At 38.4% G+C, this 13,108-nt stretch overlaps 2 protein-coding genes across 2 annotated transcripts; both read left to right on the top strand.

Annotated features, from left to right (window-relative positions):
• Positions 1–545: 545 nt before the first annotated feature.
• On the top strand, positions 546–1,694 carry LOC116375744 (interferon alpha-B-like). The gene is made up of 5 exons (XM_031832805.1): positions 546–671; positions 768–854; positions 986–1,135; positions 1,393–1,482; positions 1,587–1,694. Exons 1-5 carry the CDS (start codon positions 546–548, stop codon positions 1,692–1,694), a joined length of 561 nt encoding a protein of 186 aa, XP_031688665.1.
• A 6,405-nt stretch (positions 1,695–8,099) lies between these two features.
• Positions 8,100–9,248, top strand: LOC116375743 (interferon beta-like). Its single transcript, XM_031832804.1, has 5 exons — positions 8,100–8,225; positions 8,322–8,408; positions 8,540–8,689; positions 8,947–9,036; positions 9,141–9,248. Exons 1-5 carry the CDS (start codon positions 8,100–8,102, stop codon positions 9,246–9,248), a joined length of 561 nt encoding a protein of 186 aa, XP_031688664.1.
• The last annotated feature ends 3,860 nt before the right edge of the window (positions 9,249–13,108 follow it).

Here is a 13,108-nt window from a genome sequence, read left to right as displayed (position 1 = left end):
ATAGCAGGTTTGTGATAAACAAACAAACATTGTAGTAGGTCTTCCCTTAGTTCATAAAAGTGCTATTAGATAAATATAGGTGTTAATAAAGACAAATATAGAGGTCTACTGCACGCATTGTAAAGTTAAGGGGTCGATCATCTCTCTCTCTCTCTATGAGAACCTACTTAGGAAAATGTTCCTCCTATGAAGGAAAACTCGAAACATGATGAGAGGGAAGTGGAGCCCACGAAAGAGAAATCCGGTCTTGCGGTTCACGAGGCAAAACTTTCCCAAATTCATTCATTTCAACTCTTAATTTAGCGAGACACCCTTTCACTTTTTGTACATCCGTACAATCCTCACTACTTAAGATAATCCGCAGATATGGGATCAGAACACAAACCAAATTCTGACTGGAGGAAATTTGCAATATACTGGCAACAGGTAAGTCAACAACATGCTATCATTTGATCATTGCTTCAGGCTTCAATTAATTTATTATTTTCAGGATTATATTCAACTAACAATGACCATCTGTTGCAGATCATCTAACTACCATAAGAATGGCAATTCAGACTTTCACTTGGATGAGCGTCTTCCTCTGCCTCGCGCAGGTTTTCTCGATGCCCATGCCTTGCCAGCTACAAGGACAGCTGGTGCGAACAACCCACAACCTACTGAGAGACATGGTAGATTTTCTAAATTACTTTTGACTTGAGATGTATTATCCAACTATGTTTAACTGAATAGCTCAACGTGAAAAATGTGTTTTCTCCTTCTTTCAGGGAAGTCATTTTCCTCTGGAGTGCCTGCAGGAGAATGTCTTCATGGCATTCCCAGCCACCGCATTTGCAACCTCCGGGGCGCCACAGGTAAGGGCAAGCGAGCATATTCAAGAGTTCTTTACAGCATGAAAGAGTATTTGCAACCGTTAGGATTATAAAGTAGAACACTTTACACGGCCATTTATGTTAATTGGAATTATTGCTGTTGTCCGTTTCAGTTGAGCAGCAGTGGTGCTAAGTCTATATATGAAACATTGAAGAACATCGACACATTGTTCGGAACTGACAAACTGCCGACAATGTGGGACCAACAGAAGTTGGAGTATTTTCAGAACATTATCTACCGTCAGATTGAAGAGAGCGAGTGTGTGAGTACCTACCTAGGCCAATACAGATAGCTTAACTGTTTAAGAGTGGTATGGTGACATTTTAATTATTTTATTCTTGTGTCAAATGATGGGGAGTGTGGATACAGGTGATTATCTAGTCAGGGAAAATGCGCTGAATACCTACTTTAGTAACATCGCGGCTTTCATAAAATAAAAAGTAGGGTACAAGCAAATACACTATAATGGATGAATTTTAATTATTATTCATCGCCTGCCTCTTTCTTCCTTTCTGGCAGATGAGCAGTGTGGATACAAGTGATTATCCCATCAGGGCAGAGGGCCTGAAGACATACTTTGGGAACATTGCAGCAGTTTTAAAAGAAAAGGTAGGATATAGTTTGAAAACAAATAGACATATTGTTTTGATAATATCTCTACATAGGACAATATTACCCTACATTGCCCTAACAATTTATTTAAATTTTCACAGAATTTCAGTTACTGCGCCTGGGAAGTGGTTCGAAAAGAACTCCTGTACACCCTAGAATTCATTCTGAAACACACCTCTGACAGCCTTCTGTGGTCCAACAGAACATGAATTTGAACTTGCAGATATTTTTTACTAATGTGTTTTACAATTGTGCTTGATTTTTAAAGCCTTCTATTCTACAATCATGCAATGTGCAATGTCAAACAGCAATATTATACATGTATTTATTTATGTATTTATTTATCAAGGTTATTTATTGATGTAGGCCTACTTATATATTTATTTATTTATTTATTTATCAAGGTTATTTATTGTTGTAGGCCTATTTATGAATCTATTTATCTATTTGAAAATCGTGCCTTTTGTTGCTCTTCAACAAATGTTAAGTTAATAAAATAAAAAATACTTTTAAATATTGGTAATCTGAGTGCTCATTCTGTATCCAAGTCCAAGGTGTGATTTTATGTAGTTATTTTCTATTTCACCTTTATTTAACCAGGTAGGCCAGTTGAGAACGAGTTATCATTTACAACTGCGACACTGCCAAGATAAAGCAAAGCAGTGCGACAAAAACAACAACACAGAGTTACACATAAACAAACGTATAGTCAATAACACAATAGAAAAATCTATGTGCAGTGTGTGCAAATGTGGAGAGTATGGGGGATAAGGCAATAAACAGGCCATAGAGGCGAAATAATTACAATTTAGCATTAACAATGGAGTGATAGACGTGCAGATGATGATGTGCAAGTAGAGATACTGGGGTGCAAAAGAGCAAGAGGGTAAGTAATAATATGGGGATGAGGTAGTTTGGTTTGCTATTTACAGATTGGCAGTGTACAGCTACAGTGATCGGTAAGCTGCTCTGACAGCTGATGCTTAAAGTAAGAGAGGGAGACATGTGTCTCCAGCTTCAGTGATTTTTAAAATTAATTCCAGTCATTGGCAGCAGAGAACTGGAAGGAATGGCGGCTAAAGCAAGTGTTGGCTTTGGGGATGACCAGTGAAATATACCTGCATATACCTGCTGGAGGGCGTGCTAAGGGTGGGTGTTGCTATGGTGACCAGTGATCTGGGATAAGGCAGGACTTTACCTAGCAAAAACGTATAGATAACCTGGAGCCAGTGGGTTTGGCCACGAATATGTAGTGAGGGCCAGCCAACGAGAGCATACAGGTCGCAGTGGTGGGTAGTATATGGGGCTTTGGTGACAAAACGGATGGCGCTGTGATAGACTACATCCAGTTTGCTAAGTAGAGTGTAGGAGGATATTTAGTAAATGACATCGCCGAAGTCAAGGATTGGTAGGATTGTCAGTTTTACGAGGGTATGTTTGGTGGCATGGGTGATGGAGGCTTTGTTGTGAAGTAGGACGCCGATTCTAGATTTAATTTTGGGTTGCAGATGCTTAATGTGAGTCTGGAAGGAGAGTTTACAGGCTAACCAGACACCTAGGTATTTGTAGTTGTTTCACATATTCTAAGTCAAAACCGTCCAGAGTCGTGTTGCTATTGATGCAAGAGGGTGCGGCAGCAATCGATGGAAGAGCATGCACTTAGTTTTACTAGCAATTAAAAGCAGTTGGAGGCCACGGAAGGAGTGTTGTATGGCGTTGAAGCTCTTTTGGAGGTTTGTTAGCACAGTGTCCAAAGAAGGGCTAGATGTCTACAGAATGGTGTCGTCTGCGTAGAGGTGGATCAGAGAATCATCAGCAGCAAGAGCTACATCATTGATATATTCATAGAAAATAGTCAGCCCGAGAATTTCACCTTGTGGCACCCCCATAGCGGACATTAAGATTTGTATTAAACATGCTCAGGACATATGCACGGATGGCAGTACAATTAGTCCTATAGCCTACTAATCCATAAAGGAAAGCCATTAAAACAAGTCAAATGTATCTTCTCAAAATGTAGATATCTTCAAATGCTTTTTTTCAATTAAGTGTGTTTTATCACTGGACAGGGCTGGCCTGGTTTGGACAGAGCTGGCCTGTTTTGAACAGTGTACTTTGAGCACCTATACAACTTCCGTTCCAACCATGGAGATACTATTACATTATTAGAATTGCTCATTCTACGGTTCCAACCCATCTATGAAATTGTGTTCCACAATCAATAACGTATTAGGAGTAATATTCGCCGAATAGAATGCAAAGGTGCACAGTGTATTCTGTTATCATGAAATGCATTGCTCCAATGTAATTCTTTGCATAGACATGTATGAAAACTGTTCACTATCTTTACGTTTTTCATGATTCATTTCACAAAATAGCATAATTAAGAATCACCCGTTGAAAATTGGGGCTTATCAAGGGAATTATTCAACCTTCTTCACAGTGTTTTCCCTGTACACCAAGTCAGAAGCGAAGGATTAAAAAACGGGGCATATAAGCAGACAATGAACGATCTAAAAATATTCGATGATAACTTGTCTTACTCAAGAAAGCAAAAAAGAGACCACGTTTGTATGCAGCTTTATTAACTCAATCATTATTGTTGTTTTTCTACATTGTTTACAAACTGATATGTGAAACTTACTGATGCCAAAATAGTAAAACTGGCAACAACAACAAAAAAGTTAAACAAATGTACATTTTCTGCTGTTGTGGCTAATCTTTTTGTTGTTGTAGTTAAACATATGGGGCTCAAAACAGGTGTGGTACAGGTGTGGTACGGTTGGAAAACCGGTCGCCACTGGGTGGGTCCAATATCAAATGCCCTCGAATAGAGGCTACATTAATCTGAGCAAATTCTAAATCACCACAAATAGGATGCATTTTGCTGCCTCAAATCACATATGAAACTGGGAACTCCCAAGCGCCTTTGTGGTGTCATAGGACGCCTTGGCAGCGCACCTGCTGTGGTTGAGTTGAGTGAAGACATAAAATACACATATATATATATATATATATATATATATATATATTATATGCTCTCCAGGAACACAGCGCATGCGCATGGGAGATCACGCGAGTGGAGTTTCGCGACAACCTGGTGCAGTTCAAGACATTTCTCGACAGCAGAGTCAAGCCATGAGGAAGAAGAGGTCTGTTGGAAAACAACATAATCATCATTGGAGACATGTGACATGTTTCTGATCCCGGCTAATAGATTGACAGCTGATATATTTACTGACTGAATGATTTATTTATAAACATGGTTGACTGACATTTATATGTGAAGGCTATGAAGTTATTCCTTTATAATAAAATCTAATAATTATTCTCTCATCATTTTTATTAATTCGTTTATATATTCAGTCATTCATCCTTTCATTCTTTCATGCATTCATTTGTTTATAGACTGACTTTTTTAAAGGAGCAGTCTGCTATTCAAACAACACCAAAACGGTCAATGAACCACTATTTTTCTCAATAGCTGAGAATTGGGGTTGGAGAAAAGTAATCATTGTCAAATAACTAAGGATGAAAGGAATGTCCATCTACGAGATTAAAGTTATGGGCTAGTTTGAACTACATTTGGAAGCTGTACCGTGTTTTACCTACGTGTTTCACCTACGATAATGTTATCACAACACATTGGTAAATTGGTTTATTCTTGCAGGCCTGCTAGTCTCTCCAAACGACGAAAAATTCAAATATTCATGCTAGCCTTTAAATGGTTGAGTATCTACCTGACTCTGTTCTGTTCTGCTTATACACGGCAGCATCTGAACTGTGCATGTGGACGCAATTCATGCGCTAGTGCGCAATTTTTGCACCTGTCCACTATTTGATGTGTACAATTTGATACTCAATATATCTCATTATTAGACCTCAATTTATTTTATTTTATTATAGGACGTTTTATATAACCAATGCCTTCACTCTCTGTACCACAATGTTTCATTTGTGGATACTATTCCTATACGGGGCGGCAGGGTATCCTAGTGGTTAGAGCGTTGGACTAGTAACCGGAAGGTTTCGAGTTCAAAACCCCCGAGCTGACAAGGTACAAATATGTCGTTCTGCCCCTGAACAGGCAGTTAACCCACTGTTCCCAGGCCGTCATTGAAAATAAGAATTTGTTCTTAACTGACTTGCCTGGTAAAATAAAACAGTTCACTTTTTGATATTGATATGACTTTATTTCAGGGTGGACAATTTCGAGTTCTGTTTCCGTAAAGAAAAGTCGAGCGCATGTTTCCAGAGCATGTTTACAAGAACACACAGGTAAGATACTGAAGTGTATCATGTAGCAAGATTTGGATAGAATAAACTAGAGAGTTTGATGTTTTTCCATTTCAAAATGATCAATTGGAAGTTTAACCATGGAATTTATGAGACATCCTAATGCCTAAAACGGTGTTTTCTATTATACAGAGCGAGGACGTCTCTGTGGTTGCATTAGAGTCTTTGGAATATATGGCCCAATTATTTAACAGCCTGACTCCATTCACATGGAACAAAGAAACACTGAACCTGTTCAAAAACAGATGACCTAGTTAAGTTAAGAAATTGGAGGGATGCGTAAGTATGATCCCTCATGTTGTAGCCTAAATTATATTTGGGGGGCAGACAATAATTGGCATAGGTCTTTATTTTGTGATTTCATCTAAGCGATATATTTTTTTTTCTGTACTTTTCTTAAGACGGAACTAATTCACTCACAACCATTTTATATTGTCTTCAGGTCGGGTGTGGTGTTGGGGCATCCTCTGGAGATGGAGGGTCAGTGACTTCAGGCAAAGGGTCTCTGAAAACGTATTTCAACAAGCTGAACACAATCTTGAAACAGAAGGTTTCCAATATCAAATGCCCTCGAAAATAGGTGAAATTAATCAGAGGAAAAGTTCTAGATCACCACAAATCGGAGGAATTTCGCTGAAACTTGGAACTTCCAAGCGTCGTTTTTTTGTGTGTCGTCGGATGTGTTGGCGCAGCACCTGCTGTGGTTGAGTTGACTGAAATAAATGCATGTCTTGTATGCGCTCCAGGAACACAGCGCGGTCTGTTAGACAACCTCATAATCATCATTGGAGACATGTGACATGCCCTTGAGGCTGGCTAATAGATAGATGGATGATATTTTTACTGACTGACTGATATGTTTATATGTGAAGGCTTTGTATTTATTTATTATAACACTATTAAATGACATAATACATGCATCTATTATCATATAGTTTTTTTCCATTCATTTATATATTCAGTCATCCATTTATTCATCCATTCAGTCTCATGCATTTATTTGTTTATAGGCAATCTACAGTTAAATTAAACACCATAGTGGTCACTCAACCACTATTCTGGTAAATGAGGGATGTGGGTCGAGAAAAGTAACCGCTGTCAGAGAGCTATTGATTCAAGTAATGACCATCCAAGAGATCAACATTATAGTTTCAAATACATTTTCAAGCTTTACAGTGTTTTTTTAGATGTATATTGTTTCAAACAATGTAATAAAAAAGTACATTTTGTGTTCTGTTGAGGATAAGACACGTGAACTGAGCTCATTGGGCCTTTAAAAGTTATATATTATCCAAGAGTCAATAGGTAGCCTGTGTAACATTCATTTAAATGTCCTAAATTAAATGTAGCATTCGCAGAAATTGCCCCTTTAACTAAGCATATCCAAGACGGTGAAAAATAGTGTTATTGGGAATTGGGTATTTTTCTACTAAACCCACGACAATGTTATCAAAACACATTAGCACATTGGTTTATTTAGTCTCTCCTAAGTAATAAATAGTCAAATGGTAATGTTAGCCTGATTATTCAGATACATACGTCATCAAATGCTGGATGATTTCTATTTAATCATCAGTTATTATCAACAGTTTCATTCGAATGTATCCACATGAATGGGATTAGAGACAGAAGATGCAAAGAGAACGAGATCAATATCAAATCATCATCTCTCACTCCCTCTGTCACATACACACGAACGAACGCGTGTGACACGCGAGAAACACACAAACATGCTAATAGCAGGTTTCTGATTAACAAATAAACATTGTAGTAGGTATTCCCTTAGTTCATAAAAGTGCTATTAGATAAATATTGGTGTTTATAAAGACATAAAGAGGTCTACTGCACGCATTGTAAAGTGAAGGGGTCGATTATCTCTCTCTCTCTCTCTCTCTCTCTCTCTCTCTCTCTCTCTCTATGAGTTCTTTTTTTTACCTACTTAGGAAAATGTTCCTCCTATGAAGGAAAACTCGAAACATGATGAGAGGGAAGTGGAGCCCACGAAAAGAGAAATCCGGTCTTGCGGTTCACGAGGCAAAACTTTCCCAAATTCATTCATTTCAACTCTTAATTTAGCGAGACACCCTTTCACTTTTTGTACATCCGTACAATCCTCACTACTTAAGATAATCCGCAGATATGGGATCAGAACACAAACCAAATTCTGACTGGAGGAAATTTGCAATATACTGGCAACAGGTAAGTCTACAACATGCTATCATTTGATCATTGCTTCAGGCTTCAATTAATTAATTATTTTCAGGATTATATTCAACTAACATTGCCCATCTGTTGCAGATCATCTAACTACCATAAGAATGGCAATTCAGACTATCACTTGGATGAGCGCCTTCCTCTGCCTCGCGCAAGTTTTCTCGATGCCCATGCCTTGCCAGCTACAAGGACAGCTGGTGCGAACAACCCACAACCTACTGAGAGACATGGTAGATTTTCTAAATTACTTTTGACTTGAGATGTATTATCCAACTATGTTTAACTGAATAGCTCAACGTGAAAAATGTGTTTTCTCCTTCTTTCAGGGAGGTCATTTTCCTCTGGAGTGCCTGCAGGAGAATGTCTTCATGGCATTCCCAGCCACCGCATTTGCAACCTCCGGGGCGCCACAGGTAAGGGCAAGCGAGCATATTCAAGAGTTCTTTACAGCATGAAAGAGTATTTGCAACCGTTAGGATTAGAAAGTAGAACACTTTACACGGCCATTTATGTTAATTGGAATTATTGTTGTTGTCCGTTTCAGTTGAGCAGCAGTGCTGCTAAGGCTATTTATGAGACATTGAAGAACATCGACACATTGTTCGGAACTGACGAACTGCCGACAATGTGGGACCAACAGAAGTTGGAGTATTTTCAGAACATTATCTACCGTCAGATTGAAGAGAGCGAGTGTGTGAGTACCTACCTAGGCCAATACAGATAGCTTAACTGTTTAAGTATGGTATGGTGACATTTTAATTATTTTATTCTTGTGTCAAATGATGGGGAGTGTGGATACAGGTGATTATCTAGTCAGGGAAAATGCGCTGAATACCTACTTTAGTAACATCGCGGCTTTCATAAAATAAAAAGTAGGGTACAAGCAAATACACTATAATGGATGAATTTTAATTATTATTCATCGCCTGCCTCTTTCTTCCTTTCTGGCAGATGAGCAGTGTGGATACAAGTGATTATCCCATCAGGGCAGAGGGCCTGAAGACATACTTTGGGAACATTGCAGCAGTTTTAAAAGAAAAGGTAGGATATAGTTTGAAAACAAATAGACATATTGTTTTGATAATATCTCTACATAGGACAATATTACCCTACATTGCCCTAACAATTTATTTTAATTTTCACAGAATTTCAGTTACTGCGCCTGGGAAGTGGTTCGAAAAGAACTCCTGTACACCCTAGAATTCATTCTGAAACACACCTCTGACAGCCTTCTGTGGTCCAACAGAACATGAATTTGAACTTGCAGATATTTTTTACTAATGTGTTTTACAATTGTGCTTGATTTTTAAAGCCTTCTATTCTACAATCATGCAATGTGCAATGTCAAACAGCAATATTATACATGTATTTATTTATGTATTTATTTATCAAGGTTATTTATTGATGTAGGCCTACTTATATATTTATTTATTTATTTATTTATCAAGGTTATTTATTGTTGTAGGCCTATTTATGAATCTATTTATCTATTTGAAAATCGTGCCTTTTGTTGCTCTTCAACAAATGTTAAGTTAATAAAATAAAAAATACTTTTAAATATTGGTAATCTGAGTGCTCATTCTGTATCCAAGTCCAAGGTGTGATTTTATGTAGTTATTTTCTATTTCACCTTTATTTAACCAGGTAGGCCAGTTGAGAACGAGTTATCATTTACAACTGCGACACTGCCAAGATAAAGCAAAGCAGTGCGACAAAAACAACAACACAGAGTTACACATAAACAAACGTATAGTCAATAACACAATAGAAAAATCTATGTGCAGTGTGTGCAAATGTGGAGAGTATGGGGGATAAGGCAATAAACAGGCCATAGAGGCGAAATAATTACAATTTAGCATTAACAATGGAGTGATAGACGTGCAGATGATGATGTGCAAGTAGAGATACTGGGGTGCAAAAGAGCAAGAGGGTAAGTAATAATATGGGGATGAGGTAGTTTGGTTTGCTATTTACAGATTGGCAGTGTACAGCTACAGTGATCGGTAAGCTGCTCTGACAGCTGATGCTTAAACTAAGAGAGGGAGACATGTGTCTCCAGCTTCAGTGATTTTTGCAATTAATTCCAGTCATTGGCAGCAGAGAACTGGAAGGAATGGCGGCTAAAGCAAGTGTTGGCTTTGGGGATGACCAGTGAAATATACCTGCATATACCTGCTGGAGGGCGTGCTAAGGGTGGGTGTTGCTATGGTGACCAGTGATCTGGGATAAGGCAGGACTTTACCTAGCAAAAACGTATAGATAACCTGGAGCCAGTGGGTTTGGCCACGAATATGTAGTGAGGGCCAGCCAACGAGAGCATACAGGTCGCAGTGGTGGGTAGTATATGGGGCTTTGGTGACAAAACGGATGGCGCTGTGATAGACTACATCCAGTTTGCTAAGTAGAGTGTAGGAGGATATTTAGTAAATGACATCGCCGAAGTCAAGGATTGGTAGGATTGTCAGTTTTACGAGGGTATGTTTGGTGGCATGGGTGATGGAGGCTTTGTTGTGAAGTAGGATGCCGATTCTAGATTTAATTTTGGGTTGCAGATGCTTAATGTGAGTCTGGAAGGAGAGTTTACAGGCTAACCAGACACCTAGGTATTTGTAGTTGTTTCACATATTCTAAGTCAAAACCGTCCAGAGTCGTGTTGCTATTGATGCAAGAGGGTGCGGCAGCAATCGATGGAAGAGCATGCACTTAGTTTTACTAGCAATTAAAAGCAGTTGGAGGCCACGGAAGGAGTGTTGTATGGCGTTGAAGCTCTTTTGGAGGTTTGTTAGCACAGTGTCCAAAGAAGGGCTAGATGTCTACAGAATGGTGTCGTCTGGGTAGAGGTGGATCAGAGAATCATCAGCAGCAAGAGCTACATCATTGATATATTCATAGAAAATAGTCAGCCCGAGAATTTCACCTTGTGGCACCCCCATAGCGGACATTAAGATTTGTATTAAACATGCTCAGGACATATGCACGGATGGCAGTACAATTAGTCCTATAGCCTACTAATCCATAAAGGAAAGCCATTAAAACAAGTCAAATGTATCTTCTCAAAATGTAGATATCTTCAAATGCTTTTTTTCAATTAAGTGTGTTTTATCACTGGACAGGGCTGGCCTGGTTTGGACAGGGCTGGCCTGTTTTGAACAGTGTACTTTGAGCACCTATACAACTTCCGTTCCAACCATGGAGATACTATTACATTATTAGAATTGCTCATTCTACGGTTCCAACCCATCTATGAAATTGTGTTCCACAATCAATAACGTATTAGGAGTAATATTCGCCGAATAGAATGCAAAGGTGCACAGTGTATTCTGTTATCATGAAATGCATTGCTCCAATGTAATTCTTTGCATAGACATGTATGAAAACTGTTCACTATCTTTACGTTTTTCATGATTCATTTCACAAAATAGCATAATTAAGAATCACCCGTTGAAAATTGGGGCTTATCAAGGGAATTATTCAACCTTCTTCACAGTGTTTTCCCTGTACACCAAGTCAGAAGCGAAGGATTAAAAAACGGGGCATAAAAGCAGACAAAGAACGATCTAAAAATATTCGATGATAACTTGTCTTACTCAAGAAAGCAAAAAAGAGACCACGTTTGTATGCAGCTTTATTAACTCAATCATTATTGTTGTTTTTCTACATTGTTTACAAACTGATATGTGAAACTTACTGATGCCAAAATAGTAAAACTGGCAACAACAACAAAAAAGTTAAACAAATGTACATTTTCTGCTGTTGTGGCTAATCTTTTTGTTGTTGTAGTTAAACATATGGGGCTCAAAACAGGTGTGGTACAGGTGTGGTACGGTTGGAAAACCGGTCGCCACTGGGTGGGTCCAATATCAAATGCCCTCGAATAGAGGCTACATTAATCTGAGCAAATTCTAAATCACCACAAATAGGATGCATTTTGCTGCCTCAAATCACATATGAAACTGGGAACTCCCAAGCGCCTTTGTGGTGTCATAGGACGCCTTGGCAGCGCACCTGCTGTGGTTGAGTTGAGTGAAGACATAAAATACACATATATATATATATATATATATATATATATATATTATATGCTCTCCAGGAACACAGCGCATGCGCATGGGAGATCACGCGAGTGGAGTTTCGCGACAACCTGGTGCAGTTCAAGACATTTCTCGACAGCAGAGTCAAGCCATGAGGAAGAAGAGGTCTGTTGGAAAACAACATAATCATCATTGGAGACATGTGACATGTTTCTGATCCCGGCTAATAGATTGACAGCTGATATATTTACTGACTGAATGATTTATTTATAAACATGGTTGACTGACATTTATATGTGAAGGCTATGAAGTTATTCCTTTATAATAAAATCTAATAATTATTCTCTCATCATTTTTATTAATTCGTTTATATATTCAGTCATTCATCCTTTCATTCTTTCATGCATTCATTTGTTTATAGACTGACTTTTTTAAAGGAGCAGTCTGCTATTCAAACAACACCAAAACGGTCAATGAACCACTATTTTTCTCAATAGCTGAGAATTGGGGTTGGAGAAAAGTAATCATTGTCAAATAACTAAGGATGAAAGGAATGTCCATCTACGAGATTAAAGTTATGGGCTAGTTTGAACTACATTTGGAAGCTGTACCGTGTTTTACCTACGTGTTTCACCTACGATAATGTTATCACAACACATTGGTAAATTGGTTTATTCTTGCAGGCCTGCTAGTCTCTCCAAACGACGAAAAATTCAAATATTCATGCTAGCCTTTAAATGGTTGAGTATCTACCTGACTCTGTTCTGTTCTGCTTATACACGGCAGCATCTGAACTGTGCATGTGGACGCAATTCATGCGCTAGTGCGCAATTTTTGCACCTGTCCACTATTTGATGTGTACAATTTGATACTCAATATATCTCATTATTAGACCTCAATTTATTTTATTTTATTATAGGACGTTTTATATAACCAATGCCTTCACTCTCTGTACCACAATGTTTCATTTGTGGATACTATTCCTATACGGGGCGGCAGGGTATCCTAGTGGTTAGAGCGTTGGACTAGTAACCGGAAGGTTTCGAGTTCAAAACCCCCGAGCTGACAAGGTACAAATATGT

Source organism: Oncorhynchus kisutch, linkage group LG10 (genome assembly GCF_002021735.2).
Source record: "Oncorhynchus kisutch isolate 150728-3 linkage group LG10, Okis_V2, whole genome shotgun sequence".
Lineage (NCBI taxonomy): Eukaryota > Metazoa > Chordata > Actinopteri > Salmoniformes > Salmonidae > Oncorhynchus > Oncorhynchus kisutch.
Note: the sequence above shows the minus strand (reverse complement) of the source record. Positions and strands in the feature narration are given on the sequence as shown.

Coding starts and splice junctions, on each gene's coding strand:
- LOC116375744 (XM_031832805.1), top strand. CDS start 546: ATGGCAATTCAGACTTTCACTTGGATGAGCGTCTTCCTCTGCCTCGCG. Junction 855..985: donor CAACCTCCGGGGCGCCACAG/GTAAGGGCAAGC, acceptor TGTCCGTTTCAG/TTGAGCAGCAGTGGTGCTAA. Junction 1,483..1,586: donor CAGCAGTTTTAAAAGAAAAG/GTAGGATATAGT, acceptor AAATTTTCACAG/AATTTCAGTTACTGCGCCTG.
- LOC116375743 (XM_031832804.1), top strand. CDS start 8,100: ATGGCAATTCAGACTATCACTTGGATGAGCGCCTTCCTCTGCCTCGCG. Junction 8,226..8,321: donor ACAACCTACTGAGAGACATG/GTAGATTTTCTA, acceptor TCCTTCTTTCAG/GGAGGTCATTTTCCTCTGGA. Junction 8,690..8,946: donor AGATTGAAGAGAGCGAGTGT/GTGAGTACCTAC, acceptor CCTTTCTGGCAG/ATGAGCAGTGTGGATACAAG.